Here is a 20,279-nt window from a genome sequence, read left to right as displayed (position 1 = left end):
CTGTAACTATACATAGCCTATCGAATCGAATCCAATGGATGTAGTAAAATTGGACAATAAGCAGTACAATTGTAGTAGTAACTCTTTACAGATCCCTCTCCTCCTCCAAAGCAGCTTGTACACTCAACCAACAAAATCTTCCTATGTACTTGCTCTACTCCTAAATTACACCCAACACATCACTTGTATCAACAGTAATAGTACTCACTCCAAAAAGAATACCAACAATCACAAAATATATTCTTGCTTCTTTACATTTCTAGTTGTATATTTTCACTGGCTTCTCATATGTGTGACGGTTCTGCACAACAAACATCAATCATCATAATTTTGTTTACACCCAACCAAATACCCAATTCAGGGAGAGAAGAATAGATTTTACCTGATTTGCTGTAAAGGGCCTTTTAGGGGTGGTGTCTGAGTGCTCCAACCCAAGGTACTGCTCCCAAGCACCATACACATCTCTTCTCTGGAAACCCGATTCAAAACATATGTGAACTAGTTGCTCAACAAGTAAACAAGTATCAATGAGAATGTGCAATTATGAACCTGAAAACGGCTAGATACAACATCTGAATCTTGTAGATACTCTGGACGTCCCAGAGACAGAAATGCAAACTTCCACTGAAGAGAAACGCACAAGTCAAATTTCACTGGTAATTATAAGAGGTGGTTTCATTACAAGTAGTCTAAAGAAAGAACTACCTTAGAGAATTCGTCATCAGGAACCTCCAATTTCCTCTGGATGCGGACTTTAACATCTTCTAGAGTTTCATTTTCACGAATTATCAGAAAGAAAGGCTCCCCAAAGTTTTGCACTTGCTGTCAAAGATAATAAGGAACGGTAATTCAACGATCTTCAGAAACATAGTGACATACACCAAAAAGGTAGGTAGAATAACAGACTACTCAAATGTACCATTTGGTTCAGTGCAGCCTCTTTGGTGAAGTGGTAAACATGAATCAAGCGATCTTGTGGTCCAAGGTTCTTCTCTTCTTCCGGGATCTAAGGTAAACAAAAGTAAATACCAAGCACATCAGTACTGTGTCAGATCAATTTTCTTGTTCTCCAACCAACCACTTTGAAAAACTAGACATGTAGGAAGACGTAATAACAAACAACAGGAAACTGAAAAAATTGCTCAGAAAGCTATAATAAAATTCAGAAAATGGTAAATGGAAATTTTCTCCAAAGTGTTCTTGTTTTCACACAGTCGCGCTTTAAGGTTCTAGGGGAACGCTTTCATCATATCCTGCTTTCAAGCAAAGATTGTTGCATCGTATGCAATTCTGTCCATGAGAAATGCATTTTTGGATAGTTCTCTATTTTTGTTCTACCTTCTACTCATTCTTGATGATTCCCTTTCATGTTTCATGTGTGTTCATGAAAACTGTACGAACTAATATAATGAGTGCCTTTCTAACAGATATATGCAAACTCTGAAAGTCCCCATCTATGTAACCACAATCTACTACTGACACTCTGACAGCAGACATCCTCTTGAAACACATCCTGCGAAGGTGACTAATTTGACTTCAATGCAAACAGCAGAGTAATTGTTACATGTGGTTCTGAATTCCTTTTCTCACCTGTCTCCCATTTTTTTTGCAAGCAAGGTCTGCATACATCCCCCGAATACCCCACCCCGGCGGGCACCCTACCTCGGTTCAGTACTGTGCTATTTTGTATGGGCGTCTACAGAACATCAACCTAGTATCTTGAAATTTGCATGCTATTGCTCGAAAGAACATGTTTCATGCTACTGCTCGAAAGAATAGCCCAGAAAAAATATAAGCAAACTTACTTCCTCGGCACGTAATGTCCAGTACTGATCATTTATATTTTCAATTTTCTCGGTCAATGGAAAGATCTGCAAGTAACAGAAAAACAAGTCAGATAATATACTAAAACAAGTCAGATAATAAATTCAAGGGATTAAAGAACATCAACTCGGGAACAAAATGAATGGAACATTGTGAGTAAAACTAAATTTTGCTAACTAGAAATTGGGAATATATATTTTTTGGCGTTGGCTAGAAAAGGCAGTTGAAATCATTTTCTATCCCTGTAAAGAGGTTTTCAGACTACCATGGAAGCATCTAATATAGATTACCACAGCAATCATCGATCTTAACATATAACATAGCTGGAACAACCTTCACGCTTATGTGCCAAAGACATAAGAGAAGGCAAGCATAAAACATAACAAAAGCAAAGATAATGACAATTAATCACATAACATCTTGGACCAAATCAAGTACTAAATTTAAATTATGATATTTTGACTAAAACTTTCTCAGCCTAGGAAGATATGTTGATTGAGGTAAAAAGTATGTGGCTCCAGAGCCACATCTGTTATGCAACAACAATAAGCCAAAACTGGTGAGTGTAAAAGTTATGCCAAAATAAAAAATAAATTTTGAACTCAGCATTCTGCTTGAAATTGAAATATATATATATATATATATATATATATATATATATATCAAAACCAAGTTAATCCAATGCAATACCTTGTAAATCTTGTGATAGAATACTTCAAGCAATCTAAGCTCAGCATTTGGATGAGACAATTCGACCTGTTTAAACATGCATTTGTAACGATCAAGAATGATAATAGAACACAACATATGGTCTGTCACAGCAATTTGATTTCAGATTGCTAGAGAATGGTTTTCCTCCTGAAATGATCGGTAGCTAGCTAACAGATGCAGTCATCATGAATAAGATGGAAATCAAGTCCTTTGTGAATAGTAATAGAGACAAAATCAAGGTACTTACCACCACCCTTGAAGGGTGGTAAAAGATATTCGAAATTAGCTTTTTTAGTCTAAAAGCAAGCTACTTACCACCACCCTTGCATATATGGAACTCAAAAAATGTTTCATGTAAATATGGAACTCAAAAGAAACACAAAGAACTCTGATACCACTTCTCTTAGATGTGGTTTCAGATAATTTAGATACAAGCAGTGTAACCAATATCAAAAGTATACCTTTGTCTTTATTTCATTAAGAACATCTCCAACAGTGCTCTGCTTAGGCAGCCTAATATTGTGAACTACAGGCTGAAACATGAAGATTTTAGAACCCAACCAATATTCCCATAATACATTCACAAAACATTGACAGTTCTAACTCTTCCTTGCACGAGGAAAAGCAACCATTTCAGATTTCAAACATACCTCTTCCTTGGTAGCATGGTGAAAAGCAACCTTTAAAGTTTTCAGACATTGTAGTTCAGGCAGAGGGATGTCTAACACTTCATAATACAGAATATCTGAAACCTGTATTCAAACAGAGAGAATGAGTCGGTTACAAGATTGGCATCATAATTGGTGAATAACTGTTCAATATGTTTCATCAAGCCAAACTTGCTTGGTGAAACATATATAACGTATACAGGAGAAACTTAAGAAATACGGAAACCTGATTGTAGTGAACTAGCATGTCTAGCAAATGTTCTGCAACCCGATACTTGATGGGATGCGGCTTGGGTTGTTGAGAATAGCAGTTGTGGGGAGTAAGCCTGATTTTTGACGGATCATCTAGCTCAAGTTGCCGAGCTACTCTCTCCACCACATCATCATATGTATGCAACTTTGACCTATAAATTCAGTTTGAAAATTTTGGTCACAAGTGCAATGTTCATCTAATAACACTGGTACAAGGTTCACAAAATAAGAAAGCTGAACTCACAATTCGAGACGGAAATCATCCTCCTTAGGTCTATCCAGAGATCGAAAATGAACTATCTACGAAGAGCACACAGAAGTGGTATTAGAATAGGGGATAAGCTTATCTCCTTAACATTCAACTGCAATGTAGAAATTCACATCGAACTTTATACATGAAGGCTAGATATGAATTTCCTTCCATTATGTACAATCTTACCTACCTAGAGCAGTATCAATTTACAGCTTAATCAACAAAAAACACTATTTACACTAATCGGCCTAATCCTCAAGCAGGTAAAACTGTCAGTGACTCAGATCAGTCATCATAAATAGACTATTAACGAGATCACATGTGATAACCCTGAAAAGTTATACACATGCATCTAATTTCATCAGCCACGTATGATTTTACCTACCTACAGAAGTCTCATTCTATCACATAGTTATCTAGCAGTCTCATTTACACCAAACAACCTGAATGCTCAGGTAGATCAAATTGTCAGTGACTTGGTGCAGCTTTCTAATATAGGCAGGCTATTTTACAACACAACATGCAGTAACCCCAAAAGAACTAAGATTTAAGCACATGACCTTTCTTCATACATGGTGGAAGTCGGTAAAACCTGTACTGCATATCAGTATACGTTGAAATATGAACTTTCAAGCAAGTTAAGTTCATGACTGTTATTAGGGCTGAGAACCATACAAGGACAAGAGGCATAGATCTGAGACAAGTGGAATGCTAATCAACATTGACTCAGCATCTTAAATTATGCTTCCCTATTCCCCGACACGAAGGTTAAAATAATGCACCTAAAGTTACCTCTATGACATGTTTTCTTGACACAGTAACGGAGCTGTATAAGAATTAATTTTTTTCACTGACATGATGTAGCTGACTTGAATCCACAAGGTTAAATATGGTTTGGCAGTGAATGTGGAGAGAACTTTCTGGATGATATAACATAAAATGTGCATCATTAAATCTACCAACACAGCCACATAAATGGAAAGGCATCCTAACGCCAACCTAGTAAATATCCAATAGCATGTTGGAAAATAGAAAAATTGGGAGAAACTAATAGTTACAATCTGCAAAAAACCATGGGACGCTCCTGACGTGACTTAACAACACCATTTCAGAAGTTTCTATGAAAAGACATTCAGATTGACTTGCATCAATATACATAGTTCGTACAAAGTTATAATTAAGGGAACAAACTGACAGGTTCCTCGGTTCCAGTTTGTCAATGGAGGAACTGATCCAAGATCTAAAAGTATGCTATCCTGAGGATAAATAGGATCCAGACTCATTCCCCTGCCCAATATAGATATAAAGGGGTGTTTGGTATGGGAAAGAGAATCAGAGAAATAGAATGAGAAACAATTGCCATGTTTGTTGCCATAAAGAATGAAAACATGGAATGAGATTCTTTCCATTCCATTCTCGTAATTCTCCAAAAAGAAGGCGATAAATGAAGGAAACCATGCTCCATTTCAAGGCCTTGATTCTCATTGGAAGGGTCAGATCACCTGAGTTGCACATTACAACATTAGCTTCAAAATCAAACCCAAACACATGGAATGAGAGATTCTTTTTCCACTCTAATCTTTTTTGAGGGTCCCATGTTAAATCTATTTGTTCAGTTTTTGCCAACAAATTCGAGTACAGAGTATGTGAGCCCTTTCTCTTCATTTCCGTTCTTATATTTGATTCCGTTCTCAGCAATTAAATCATACCAAACATACCCTAAAAGATTCTATTTATAATAGAGGGTGACCCTGCTACACCAAAGCTCCTCAGCTTCACAAAGGCTAGGGAGGTTAGTCCTTCAAGTTGCTCCAAGACCCTCCCTATAACTTGGTGATGACAGGAAAGAAGTTAATGCTAAGGCATATATATAGCTTTCTGTTAGTATAAAGACTTGAAAGTAAGATACGCCACAGAAGTTATATGAATGATTGAATGTATTTGACCATTTAAAAGCAGTAATGAGAATCCAGGATCCCTTCTTCCTATTGGAGACATTTCACTCATGTTGTAATTACTATCATTACTCGTCTCAAATATGCAAACACTGAAACAGCCATACTTCAATTTATAAACTGCTGACTTAACAGAGCACGCTAGATAAAGCACGACGGACCTGACGATTTTTCACATATTCCAGAAATGAAGGAACATCAGGATATCGGTATTTCTCCTCAGCCTGAGCCTGAGGGAGTTTCTGAAAGCAAATAATGTCTCCATCTTCAATCTGTAATTGAAACAAATTTTCTTCATATGCAAACACCGCTTCACATGTGGGTAACAACTATTTGATGATAGAAAGGTTGAGGCTCATACCTGGCTAGATCTAAATGAAGTTCTCTTGTCAAGCCGTTCACACATTACACATGGCTCAAATTTTATTTCCTGAATCAATGATGACACAGTTACAAATTCAAAACTAGTGCAAGTTGACATTGACATAATTTCAATGATGATACACAATGCAGATAGCAACTGTAACAAGAAACCTACCTCATAAAGTTCAATTTCTTCATCTGGACTAAACCCAGCTGTCTCGTTTAACCTTGATATAATTTCAGTCGGTTTACCGGCACTCTTCACAAAAAACCTACCAACATACCTGGAAAAAGAATAAAAGGTATAGTTAATCAAGAATCCCATCGTCACATATTGCTAGAAAATATCAATAACGATTATTTTTATAAGCATATTCCATCAGTACAGGATATTAAGAATGTATGTGTAAGGGTTCTGAGTTCGTGGAAACCTATAAATAGGCATCGCCTAATTATGCTGCCTACAATATTCATCTACTCTTTCCTCTTAAATCATCAAATCTCAAAGTCAAAAATCATTTAAAAAACACAATTAGCAGACCCATTGAAAGATCAAGATATAATGAATTAACATCTAGAAAGTACCTGAGTTCTTCCTTCTCGGGATCATAAAGCTTGAAGAAAAGAAGTATGTCTTCTTTCGTTTTGTCAGGGGGTGGAAGAGGTCGCAAATCCTGAAAACAAGACATAATTTAGTATAACTACAGGATAAAAGGTGATAAGCAGCATCAAGCAACCATAATTAAAAACCGATTACCGGTCCAATCTCTATCTCCAAGAACAATTTCAGTTCAGCATTGTGATTCTTATTGGAAACCTCCCTCAATTGCCCAACCTGCAGTTCCACGAGGTTGTCATCGATTAAAATAACTCAAATGATGAACACTTTGAGACATGGTTTCACAGCAGTCAGAATGAAGGTAAGCAGTTTGCAAAAGTACAACTAAAGTATGGACCGAGATAACAGTGAATCTAAGATTAAGAAGACCGGCACAGGAGTATGCAAACTACATTGAAAAAAAGCCAACATAAGGGAATCTAACATGTTCAGACAATATGCATAACTGGAGCTTGCAAAATCTGTCTAAAGACAACATCAGCATTCTAAGGATAGCTTTAAATAGACATTATAATTGAACTTCCTCAAATGTTTCAATGTTAAAGAAGACTAAACTCCAGAAATACTATAAAGCAGTCGAATCGCAAAGATAAGTAAACTTCGGGAAAATTGTGTTAGCATGTACCATCCACAACTAAATAAAACTTGGTGTTTCACAATATCGAAACATTGCAATGAATGTAGATTTACTTTGTTATTAAGTTGCTAATCACCTGATAAAGACGAACTCGTATATACGAATAAAACAAAAATATGATTACATCACCAATAGCTATAAACCAAACAAACCCAATATAGTCCACTCGGAGGTAGAGGTAAGATGTATGCAGAGTTTTCCTCTGCTTCAAAAGGCACAGGCTGCTACCAAAATACCCCTGCCACATTACCTATGGCTATATTTTTTTCTAATCTCAATTTCTACAATCGACTGAACTGCTATGATAATTAAGGTTATCCGATGTATAACATATGAAGCATAAACATTTTTAATATATACATCCATCCTAAAGCATAACAATTCTTCGTCCAAAGATTATTGATATTAGATTGTGATTTTGCAAGCCATGCATGCAACAAGACAATTGAAAGGAACAGCCTGTCAGGCTATAGATGTTAGCAAGAAAAGAGGAAGCATACCGATTGTGTTTCCTCCTGCAGCGTTAATGGGCGATTGGGACGGTATGTATGGTTCTGCCTCTTTGCCCATATCCAGAACCGCTGAAATTGAACAGGCACACCAAATTCTTTGGCAACCTCATCCTGCAGACCATGATACACTATAAGAATAACCCATGATGGCATGGCACATATCAAAGATCCAGTGCTGGCAGTACAATTGCATGAATTGTGTTAGTAACTTTAAATTACAATTTTAGAAGCATTTAAATAGCGAAATGCAATAACACAAGAATCATATGGCATAATAAGCTCTCATGTAGACAAGCTTGTCAATATTACATGAATAGAAGTAAGCTATTTACACCACATAAAAAAATAAGTTCCTTAACGATGCAAAAGGTTGAATATTATAAATCAACAATAACATATCTTGAGCATAATCTATATGCCATCAAACTAGCAAATAAAAAATACCTTGAAAAGGTTAAATGGCATTTGCTTCTGTATACGAAAGCTATGAACTTTGTCATGGTCAACAAGATCAAAAAATATATCCTTCCCTATCTGTTCTGACAGATCTGCATCACGAGCAACCTAAACATGTAGCTTTATGATTTAGTAATATGACTTTCTTGAAAAGAATAAAGAAGAATCATTCAGGAATTTGAGATGATATATCTACCACTAGTCATCTACCACCTTGATAATCGTGTAGAGATGAGCCTGAGCCTTATATCTTCTCTTATCTTCCTTCTCTTCTTGTTCTTTCTTCAACCTTATCTGAAAACGAAGTATTTACAAGCCAAACCTTTAGAGTCATGTGCCAAAAAGCAGTCAAGAATGTGCAAAATTAATTTTAACATCAGTCGGTTTACCCTAAGATGTTCTGCAATGTCTTTCTCATCAACATCACAAATTATCTTTTCTTTGTCGCTTTCACGTATGTAGACAAGCATGTAGGCGTTTGAGTATTTTGTAAATTTGAATGGAGCATTATTGTAGCCAGGATTTGTCTGAGGTAGCTGTGGAAAACATAAGAGCAGAGGATCAATTTTTAGTTGGGGAAACATACACATTGAACAAAACAATGCATTACCTCTTCCTCACCACCATACTGCTCTTCTAATGCCCTCTTCATATCTTCTTTTGTAACTCTTTCATCATCAAACTTGAACCTAATTGCAACAACAATTACCAGGACCACACAACGATGAGGGCTATAGATATCTGATAGTAGAACAATATATATAGAGAGAGAGAGAGATAGATAGATAGAATGCTGAACACACATGTTTATACACAACACACAAGCCTGCAATACATATAATACAACTGCTACATATTCTAATTATGTACCTGGAGTACTTGACAAAAACAATAGGAAAGAAGCCTTACAAGCAAGAAAATGGGTAAGAGGAAAGAGAAGAAAGGTAAACTCTGAAACATGACAAACTGTCTAGAGAACCAATAGACAGGAAAGGTGTAACCCAGGTCTTAACAGATTGCTTTCAAACAGAATATGGAAGTGTTGCAGCTTCTTTATCAAGAGTTAGATGAGAAAACAAAGTAGACATTTTACTAGCATTATGCATTAAGATGCTCCTCATATGATACTGTTCACCACCCAATTCCAAACAAATATGGAATCAATAATCCAGCATCCACACTAGAAAGCAAAGAAGCAAATGACCAAATATAATCCCCCCCCCCCCAAAAAAAAGAGAATATAGTCATTGTAAAAGAAACATGGAAGACCCAAAATTAGAAAAATTAAGTCGGAGTTCATGCAAAAAAAAAATTGGTTCACAAAGTTACTCTGCCATTTTGGTTCTGCGACAAGGGAAAAAATTAGAGTTTGCATGTTTATTTTTCATACTCAAAGACTGGGGAGAAGTATGTGCCCTGCACCTTCACAGCAATATATTCACTTTCCAGTATGTGCCACAATTTGTCAAAAGATACTTGGTTGATCCTATTATATCATCCACCTGCCATGATAGTTGCATATACAAGTACAAACGGTACAAGAACAAGGAGACTAGAGATTGGAGAGCAAGGAATATGCAAAGCAAAATATAAATGCAATTCATGTTCACAGATATATGTATGGGATGATTAAATATATTAAACTCACCACTGATCCGACAGAGTTGGCCTGATAAACGCGTAGTAGTGTCCTCCATGCACACCTCCACTATGAACCAATACACTGTCAAGGAGCAAGGTGCAAGGGAAGAAGTAAACACAGAGGAGTCTGTCTTATAACAGAAAGAATGTGTGCACACCATTAATGACGGAGCTACTGACTTTCATATAAATTAAATCTTTTAGAAGATTTTTGTAAGCACCTCCTCTGAAAATGAAGACGATTTTCCTATTATTTGCACACAGATCACAAGAGAAAAAATATACTCTCATAAAGAAACAAGCAGTATAAAGGATGACATTTATGGTTACTATTTGCACCATCTATCTACTAACTACTAATAGGAAAAGAAACTGTTCCAGAAGACGAAGACGCAGACGCTAGTAGAGCCCTACAGAGGGCTATTATCTCGTAGCTATGTCCTCAACTACGATGGCTGGGGTGTGTGTGAGTAAAGATTTTCCTTAGTGATCCAAAGAAGCAAGTAGAGTTACCCGTTCTTTCTAGTGGCTTTTTCCCGTCCCTTTTGGGACCATTCACCCAAGAGTTGAGGCAAGATAGGACGGAGTCAAAGCCTCATAATCAGCATGAAGGTTATATTAGTGCCCGAATAGTTCCACTCACACTTCATTTGCTCCAAAAAACAACACTATCCCCTTAAAAACCAAACAAGATCATCTCCTTCCCAAAAAATGAAAGAAAAGAAAAAGATGGAAGATAAAATATTCCAACTGAGAGCACAGCCAAGAACACCTCAGAAGTAGAAAAAAATTACGAACTCGAAACCATAATCTAACGTCAAACTAAAACTAAAGCAGACCGGTAGTAAAAATTCAGACAGCAGTGCCAATGCTACAGATACTACATACAGAATTATAGATTCCAGCTAGAAGTCAAAAAGTCCTGAAAAAATTAACTCCTGATTTTAGCCAAAAAAACAACGTTTGCAACTATTTTTGTATTACCAATAAGATTTTCATATAATGAATGTTCCCCAAACACCTCATGCCTTGAACAAGAATAATATTGATGAACAGCAACATGTAATTTAAACAAATAAATAAGATATCCCATCAAAAGATGCAGATAGGCACACTTGATACCTGTGAAGGGTATAAAGATTCCGCACACTCTTGTCGGCATCAGGAGATAGATATTTGCCATTCTCTCTGTCAAGATCAAGCTCCAGTGGAAATTCATAACGGTCGTTTATCTGCATAACAAATCAGAAAATGTTCATGTGAAACCACTAAAATAGCTCAGCAGATATACTTGTACAAACTTGACAGTCTTCTTTCAGTACTGTTCAGTAATTCTATGGACATTATATCCATCATACAAGAACAAACAATAGAAATGGTCTTCAAAAATAGTGATCTAAAATGAACTGTATTAGAAGCATGAAAGATGGCAAGTGCGCAAGAGTCGCTTTCAACACCATAAACAATAAAAAAAAACCTCCCTTCCCCCAAAAAGACTAATATTTTAATAGACAGAGGCACAGAAGATCTACAGGCACACTGAAATATGGGAAGAAGTTTCTCAACACTTACGACTTACCTTTACCATTGTATCCCTTGTAAAATCGTATTCAAAACGCTTTAGTTGAAGTTGAAGAACAGGTGGGAAATCAATAAACAAGACACCCTTCTTAGCATCCTGAACAGAAATAAACATATAGAGTTCACTCAATAATCACTGGAAAAATATCACAAAAGAAAGTACACAAGCAAGTCCAATTATGCACAACAGAGGTACTTCCAAACCCCATGGAAAAGCCTCACAGATTGTAAGTTCAAATGAGATATTTCAAAATTCAACTGAAGCTAGGAGACAGGTTCAAAATTCAGGGATATGGAAGCAAATATGAAACAAAATAAGTCAAAAGATAAAGTAGTATGAAATGTCATCTAGATATTTGATATATGGATGGTATTAATGTGCTAAAGACTGTAATGGCAGAAGAATCACATGAATCCGATGGCGGTCATGTACTACGCCGGCATAGAATTCAAAACAAGTTCTCCTCTATAACCTGAGGGCTAAGAAGCTACAGAAATCATTCATCACATACTGCTGAATATTGGATGAACATGGTTTCTTCCAACATAGCTGGATAGAATTGCCTTTAGATGATATTCCTATTTAATTGTTCATAATACACATAATCATTCTCAGCCTCTTTAGCTAGCAGCATAATCCAGAAGTTATGATTTAATTTTTCGATCATGAATGAAGTGTGGGCAAGATCTTAACCGTTTGAATGTACGGCTTCATGAAACCCCAAAATGATTCTAAAATTGCTACTTCTCAAATGTAAAGATTCCAAACACGAGACCAGCAGGTACAACAACAATGCAAGTACTTCACCAGTTTCCCTCTCTCCACCAAATGTCTGATGCCTGCTTCTGTAGCACATCTACTCTACACAATCTAACAAAATTGAATGATTCAAAGAGACCTTTTAAGTTATTCACTCCTCCTTAATCTTACCAAAGAAATAATTTGTTTTCACTCTGCTAGATTTTGGGTCTGCTCAATAGTGAGGTCCTGATCCAACTGGTGGACTTAACATTCTAATGCAAAAATAAGCAACTGCTGCAACAAATGACGACAAGCTTGCAGATGAAAATTTCAATGAAAATCCTACTCTGCAATTTACAAGCATAACCAACAGCCAACCTGTAAACCATACTCTTCAGCATGGTATTTATTATCACCCTCAAGCCGTTCCACTTCAACATATTTGTCAAAAGAAGCATAAACATCCCGACAGCCTTTCACATCAAGTTGAAGATCTGATATAAACATGATGATATCATTAACAGGATCACTAATTTTATTACGACACACTCAAACTAAACCAGACTGTCACAGGTTCCAACTGCTTCACACATAGTTAATACCATAGAATGATTCTTTTCTTGTCGATTTAAAGTCCACGTTTATGCATTCAATGTAATTCATATGATGTCCTTCGAATAACTTCTGTATTGTCCCTTCCACAACTGTTCCCTGAACCAGCGACAATAAGAAGTCAGGATTAACATGAACAGCGAAGACTGAGGCTTTCAAGAAAAAAGTTCACCTTCATCTTGTCTTCAAGTTTCTCACACAAGACCCGATTAAGTTCTTGGACATCATGCTGCATGAAAGAATCATATGTGTCCCATCCAAAAGATTTTGTTAGTTCTTTTGTTGCGACACTGGTTTCATTGTATTGAAGCTTATAGAATAAGCTCTGAAGAGCCAGAGGAATACTCCCAGACGGCATATCATTTTCTGTTGTCGGCATATGGTAGACAGCCTGATATTGGAAGTTCAAATGAGATATTTCTTCAAAAAGTAACGCAAGTCAAAAGAACAGATATGACGACTCATACCTTTCTAAAGTAAGGGATATGGTACAAGGTTTGGAGGAGAGAGTTCATGTAACATGTGGCTCCTTGGTTCTTAAGACCAACATAACCGGTCTCCTTCTTTGAGTCATATGTCCAATAGTCAGTCACTTTTCGTACAGCAACATCAGCTTCAATAATGCATGTATCATTCATAAGAAAACCTCTACCGGGGTCGTACAAATCACTAAGAGCCATGAAAGATGTGAACCCCCAATCACTCTCCCTTGCATGGAACTGGTGTTGTGTGTCTGTCAATTAAAAATATCAAGATTAAGACAAGCACTAGGCTAGGACAAACAAGTATGCTATAGATTTTGGTTTCATAGAATAAAATGAGATCCCACCCTTCCCCTCCCACTATGAAGCAGCTCTCCCAACTCCCAACTAAATGTTATAATACAAACTCTCTACAAAAATCTGTACAACCCTTGCCCCTCTACTATTATTTCTCAATTGAAGTCCGTACAATTTTTTGCCATTACAAAAGTAACAATCATTCTATCCATTTATGAGCTGATATTTGAATCTTCCTCGTTGATCTTCTATAAACAAATAAGAACCTCCCTTAAGCATACAAAGATAGTCCTTATTACATTAATGACAGCATCAGTCGCTAAAAGACATTACTTATTCAGTTATCCGAACATGTCAATTGTCACATATCTTCCCTTGTGGAAAGACATATATCAGGTTAACTTGATCCTGCTAAAAAGATGCATAGCCAGAAACCGCTGCAATGCTACAAAATCTGTATTGCAAAAACCAGGAGTTTGCAAGATCGCTTAACTAATAACAAGTTCCAAAAGGCGGCAGAAATTAGAATGAACACCCATAAAAGCACTATCCTACTTGCAAAGGATTAAGAAAGCACATAATTCAAGCACAATCCTATTCAACTCATGTCCGTTAAACTCACAATTACAGTTCAACAAGAAAAGTTAATACGCTTAGGAAGAGAATTTGGGGCTAAATTCACATTAATAACAATGTTTGACCACTGATTAGGGTTTTTTGTCTATATTACTGGAAAGAGAATACCATGGAAGAGACATTTGGGACTAAATGAGGCTAGAAGAGGTGGGTAGTGAGCGAAAGCCCAGGAGAAGGATGTGGAGGGATCCGGGGATAGGTATGGAGAAAAAGTAAAATAAAATATCATTTTAGATTTTCTTCATGTCATACATCCATCCAGATAAGAATATAAGATTTTAACCGTAAAATAGGAAACTTTAACTTGTAAGTGACCTGTACCTTAAGCCACATTACTTGTATGGTCACCATCACACTAGATAAAAATTTAAGTTAATTAATTGTTGTTTTTCATTTTCTAACACAAAGGTAGTGGAAAGTAAGAAAACTGGATAGAAAACATCAAAATCCATCAACCAAAAGGGTAAATATGCAGTTTTTCACTTTTTAAATCGATTTAGTAGTTCATAAGGTGATAAAGTAATACATTACAAATTGAACTTTCTGGGTTTTCTATGTCAATTAATCTTCCAAATTATTGTATTACAATCTACATAAAAGTTAGGACCCAACTAACATATCAAACCCTAATATGGGCCATGAGCTACAGTTGTCAGCACGCAATATGTTTATGTGTTAAAATATTCTCTCTCATAGCTTTATTACTGCTCGGTTGGTCCTAACTTTCTACCACACAGCAAACTCTAGCTCCTCAACAACTCTGAAGTAAATGGTTGTATAAAGCCTCTGCTAAATCCTTGATGTTTAATTTCGATTTATTGCCACTTAAAGGTGCTACTTAAAAGTTGAAATGAAGGATTAAGTTTCTTAGCACAAGCATCCCAGAGTAATATGTTGATGAGTTGGCAAACTACAAAAAATAATTAGAACATACAAAAAGAGGAAACTAATTGTATAAATTACATTCCACTAACTTATCTTTCTTTAAATATTATGTACATGTATTCCACGAAACATTGCAGTCAATTTTCATAAGAACATGACAAGGCAGGTGATTTCACAAAGAAAGAGAGAGAATGTTTTCAACTTCAAGGGGGAACACACAATATATAGCATATAGTTGGAAGCCTTGAAGTGAAAAGTTTTAGTACTTCAAAAAGAAGTGGTAATATATATTTGTATTTTGTGCTCATGTTAGATATCTTCATCTTTCCCAGTTTAAGCAACTCCTATCGGATAGAATATTTTTTTATATGGATCAAGAATGACTAGAGAAAATAACACATTGCATCTTATTGGACGTTATAGTATATTCCCTTGAAACATAAAATAAGGCAATCATTACAAAATCTGTGATCAAGTAACCAAATTCTAATTAGAATCCAAATCCATCAATTAAATAAATAGCAGTAATATCATTAAATGGAATATAAGCTCTAATAAACTTTATCAATTCTCTTGCTAGCACAACAATGCTGGTCATTATTCTAATGAAAATAGTATAACAGCTATGAGTGCCCTATGACAAAGATAAATTGTATAACAACATTTCTCCACGACCAACAACACAAGCATAAGACACACCTTTCTTTATGGTGAACTTGTTGTGAATTTGATTAACAACAGCCAAACTGAATTGTGCATATCTACTCCAACCATATGGCAAGGATGAGGAATCAGCTACGTCTAAGTACATGGACAAATGGTCCACATTGTTTCCCTTGGGAAATATAAGAACACGCCTGCCAAAAATAAAATCAGATGGGATGTAGGAAAATGTACAAGAAATTAACAGAAATGCTTAAATAAGCCAAAACCTATTGATCTTTACCATTTATATGCACCAACCACAAAGACATCAGAATATAGCTTCTTGTTGGTTTGACGAGAGAAATTCTCAATAACCCATGTAAACCTGGACGCCTGAGGTTGCTCCTCAACTGCTTGATTCTCTGCCGTGCTAGCAACTTCTGCTTGACCCACAACTAAAGAATCCAATTTATAAAACGGAAACTTAAATAACCAAATATGAATACAACATCCAAGCTACTAAACATAGACGTAAAAGGAATCTAAATTGAGTAGATCAAGCCACATGTACAAGTGTTCATTCGTACCATGCACACAGAGACACTTTTTGCCTCAAGTGAAATTCGTTTATCTCTTTCAATCTTCAGATAGAGTATGAAATGGAAAGAGTCTACGGATGCATATACGTACATATATGTAGAAATAACTTAAGGAAACACATGAAGGGAAGCAAGAACCTTCCATGGGTTGAGGGGCTTCAATTGGCGGAGTACCATCTAAAGCAATTGGACCTTGAACCGGTTGAGGCCCTTCCAGTAGCTCCGTGTGAGGCACAAGCATCTCCTCATCTTCTTGCTGTCAAATTAAAAGAAAGCAGCAAATACAGAAACAGTCGATCAACTAGGCAAAAGCCGATCCAAGAAAAACCATAATTCATCTCTCCGCAAATAAAATAAAAACCCTAAATTCATACTCCACTTGCCAATTGAACTACATTAACACACTCCCCTCCCTGACGACAAAACCCTAGCACGATCACAGTCCGAACAAAAAATAAGAATATCAAAGACACTACAACCCAACGTAATAGAAACAGTTCCCACTTATTCAGATGTATAGAACAGCAAGAATGAAAACTTCGAAACATAGAAAGAAAGAGAGGCATACATCTAATGGTTGTGGAGTGACCATAGTCATGGTTCTGATGTGGTGAAGACCGCCTGATCAACGGTGTTTTCTAGAGAGAGAAAGTAAGTGTTGGAAGTGATGAGAGAGAGAAAGATAGCAATGGCGACTGATACGCCCTAAAACTATGTGCGGAAGAAGGAAGGCAATCTCGCTTATTGTCCTGAACATCGATGGGGGGGTAGGGACACATTCGGGATTTTCGCAAAAACTTGGGGGCAAATTTGGTAATAAATAGGGGAAGGGAACGGGAGACATGACTCCTATGTGATCGGTTGTGTGGATCTTTTTACTTCAACCAATGACGTTCTTCCACGCTACACTAGAGGCCTTTGATTCGTATGTCAATGTGCAAACCGTGAGGCGCATGGACACGTGATGACAACCTTTGAACAAAGTTTAATCGTTGAATGGAAGACCAAGGGTGGTTTGTGGACTGACGGCCCAAAGTACATGGATACCTTTTCCGTTAGTTATTAATTACCATAAGAATCGATTAAATGGCACTCGTTTGGTTAATGATCGGTTTTGATTGAAACATCATTAGACCGGTAGAGCTTCTTGTTTACCTTTCTTCGATCTTGTAATTTTTATTAATGTAGTTTTCTCTTCATTTCAAATTCATCTTAAAAGTGGTTTTTTTATCTCGTTTTCAAAGAAACATACATATATATATATATATATATATATGATTGGGTTCACGTGAGACCATAAGTTTTTCGTGAGATTCGTAAGACCAAGTTATGTTCGTTGATTAACTTTATAAACTAATGATCTAATGGTCTAAAGTTGCACGGTGGAAATTCTGTGATTATTAAGAAGTATCGTGGCAATTTTTGTGATTATGAATGTTCAAATTGTAGATCTAATCCAAAGGTTAAGAATTGGTCTTACGAGTCTCACGAAAAAACATTGGTCTCACATGATCCCAAGTCTCTCTCTCTCTCTCTATATATATATATATATGTATATATATATATATATATGAAATGGTTCAAATGAGAACACCTTCATTTTACGATAACATATAAATTTTATTACAGACAATCACATGTGATACTATTATTTCATATGATACACATGTGATACTAAATCAGATAAACGGGAGATTTTCGATGTGATATTGGTTGCGGGCCAAGTCGCCCTTACATCACTAGGCCCTCTCACAGGTATTATCGCGTGTGACAAGGTTGTTGTTAATATAACACTATAATCCATCAAGACCATTACATGTGATGCTAAATCATAGACACATATAACCTTTGGCGCGACCTAAGTCGTAGAACACGTCATCCGCACATCACAGAGTCCCCTCACGCGTATTATCACATGTGATAAGGGTGTTCTTGCGTTTTCGTAAAATAGAGATGTTTCCGTTTGAACCTCCACCTATATATATGTGTGTGTGTGAGAGAGAGAGAAAGAGTTCTTATGCAACCTTTTACATTTATAAAACAAATACTAATCAATTTCAACCGTCCATTTAATTTGATAAATATGTGATTTCATAAAAGTTTTGATTGTTTTCTAATATAAAACATTGATCATTATTAATTAACCGTAGTCATCTTTCATAAATATTTAATTCATAATAAATGAACTCTCATCATTTCCATAAATATCACAATCGATTGAGTTGCATTGATTGTACAAATGTGATAAGTTGCATTTGAAACGTATTATATATATATATATATCCTAAATTAATACAATTGACTTTTTTTCAAGTCAAACCATGTTGACTTTACTACAAGTCAAACCAGTACTTTGTGGACCCTTAAAGCACATGCTTAGATAAATTAGTTCACTAATGATAAATTACATGAATACTCTTTAATGTTGTGTATATATATAGTGTTGGTTTACAGTAAAATGAAAATTACGTTGAGAAATGTAAGAACGGATATTTACTCTTGGATCAATACAAATTGAAAATCAACATTAATGTGATGCACCAGATCAATTATCATGAGAAGTAGAATTCATGAGGTGTGGTGAGATTAAAAGAGATTGAGAGTCAAGATCAATTTTTACGTTTCTCCCTTTAACAATTACTATCATACGATGATGCATGTGTTAATTTCTTACGGCTGCAAATTTGTTCATTCTAGCGGAATTCAATTTCCTTAATTTGACAAACAATCGAATTCGCGTAATTGAATTTATAGAACCAATCACTCTAATAAAAGACGTGTGGGAAGTTACCTACTCAAATCAAAGTCGATTATACAATTATAATTGTAATAATTTTAGATTATAGACCTAATTAGATAATAAAAAATTATGAATTACCGATTTAGTTGAAATAAATAATATATATTTAATTTATCAATTACAATATATAACGGATACGGGACGAGACGGAGCGAGAATACAATACCCGTCCCCATTCTCGGTTTAACAGGAAATCCCCGTCTCCAACCAAATCGGGTGGATCGATTTCTCCGACGGGTCGGGACCATGGCCATGCCTATTATTCAATAAAATTTCATAATGGAAAAAAAAAACCCGAACCGAACCGACCATACCAGACCAATCAAATCATCATCCAGTTCCAGGCCACGAGGGAACACACAATTTACGTGTCAATTTCTTGAGGACACCCATGCCACGTGTATAGTTATTGGCAAGGAAAAGGTTGGTAAGCCTTTGAAACTTGCGTCGATTTAGAGGGAGTATCGATATAGTGAAAAGAAACTGGAGATATCAAGTTCGGGGGAGGAGACGGTGGCGCAGCCTCTGGTGCGAGTGCAGGAACAGAAGACGATTATGAAGGTATTGGTAGCCGTAGATGAGAGTGAAGGGAGTTTGTATGCTCTCCAATGGGCTCTTCAAAATATTCCTCTCCACCGTCAGAGTACTGCAGCTCCGGTGGAGGAGGAGGAGCCACCTGCGATCACGGTGGTTCATGTCCAACTTCCTTTCCAACAGCCATACACTGCCAACCCTGTTGGTCCCGGTAAGTGAAACCCGCTCTGATTCTGGTTCATGCTCATGTACTGTTAAATAAATAAGTATAAAAAAATAATAGTAAATCAATTATATTTATTAAAATAAAAAACAATGAAGTAAGATAATTAAGTGATACCATGTTTTGAAACCATTAAAGGTTATTATTTAAATAAGAAGACACTTAAACTAAGACCATATTTTGAAAAACTAATTGGTTTAGATAAAGATTGTAAAATGATAGAAATTATGCTATCTTAAATATTTAACTAGCTAGAACATTTTATAATATAGTTAAATCAAATCATTGATAATATAATATACTAATTAATATAAACAATATAGTAAACAAAAATTAAATAATGTAATAATTT

The 20,279-nt window shown here is 36.0% G+C and overlaps 2 protein-coding genes across 5 annotated transcripts in view; one reads left to right on the top strand and one right to left on the bottom strand.

Annotated features, from left to right (window-relative positions):
* Positions 1-28: 28 nt before the first annotated feature.
* On the bottom strand, positions 29-17,074 carry LOC112505886 (ubiquitin carboxyl-terminal hydrolase 12-like). 4 transcript variants are annotated; one of them, XM_025109951.1, is made up of 32 exons: positions 16,939-17,074; positions 16,509-16,626; positions 16,073-16,226; positions 15,826-15,983; positions 13,294-13,559; positions 12,999-13,217; positions 12,817-12,925; positions 12,593-12,708; positions 11,471-11,569; positions 11,014-11,123; positions 9,899-9,973; positions 8,861-8,939; positions 8,640-8,786; positions 8,464-8,544; positions 8,239-8,358; positions 7,783-7,905; positions 6,784-6,861; positions 6,612-6,700; positions 6,202-6,310; positions 6,025-6,093; positions 5,825-5,935; positions 3,700-3,755; positions 3,430-3,607; positions 3,186-3,287; positions 2,997-3,068; positions 2,515-2,580; positions 1,806-1,871; positions 920-1,006; positions 706-822; positions 550-624; positions 383-469; positions 29-301 (listed from the first exon to the last, which is right to left on the bottom strand). In XM_025109951.1, exons 1-32 carry the CDS (start codon positions 16,966-16,968, stop codon positions 260-262), a joined length of 3,408 nt encoding a protein of 1,135 aa, XP_024965719.1. In that variant the 5' UTR covers positions 16,969-17,074; the 3' UTR covers positions 29-259. The 4 variants fall into 4 exon arrangements, with proteins under 4 accessions (XP_024965719.1, XP_024965763.1, XP_024965803.1 ...); XM_025109995.1 differs by having other exon boundaries at positions 16,073-16,211; XM_025110035.1 differs by lacking the exons at positions 16,073-16,226; positions 16,509-16,626; positions 16,939-17,074 and having other exon boundaries at positions 13,294-13,389; positions 13,479-13,559; positions 15,826-15,913.
* Positions 17,075-19,660: 2,586 nt separating this feature from the next.
* LOC112526666 (universal stress protein YxiE) overlaps positions 19,661-20,279 on the top strand; it is a 2,344-nt gene continuing 1,725 nt past the window's right edge. The window contains exon 1 of the mRNA XM_025137047.1: positions 19,661-19,915. Coding sequence (XP_024992815.1) covers positions 19,726-19,915 — 190 coding nt within the window. The 5' untranslated portion in view covers positions 19,661-19,725. The remainder of the gene's footprint in view (positions 19,916-20,279) is intronic.

Source organism: Cynara cardunculus (assembly GCF_001531365.2).
Source record: "Cynara cardunculus var. scolymus isolate 2C chromosome LG 1, CcrdV1, whole genome shotgun sequence".
Taxonomy (NCBI): domain Eukaryota; kingdom Viridiplantae; phylum Streptophyta; class Magnoliopsida; order Asterales; family Asteraceae; genus Cynara; species Cynara cardunculus.
This window is presented reverse-complemented; position numbering and strand designations above follow the sequence as displayed.

Bases quoted from the DNA above. Each gene is read 5' to 3' on its own strand.
- LOC112505886 (XM_025109951.1), bottom strand. From the start codon at position 16,968: ATGACTATGGTCACTCCACAACCATTAGAT. The intron at 6,094-6,201 runs GTAGGTTTCTTG...TCATTGATTCAG, and splicing joins AAGAAATTGAACTTTATGAG to GAAATAAAATTTGAGCCATG. The intron at 823-919 runs GTACATTTGAGT...TATCTTTGACAG, and splicing joins AGGCTGCACTGAACCAAATG to CAAGTGCAAAACTTTGGGGA.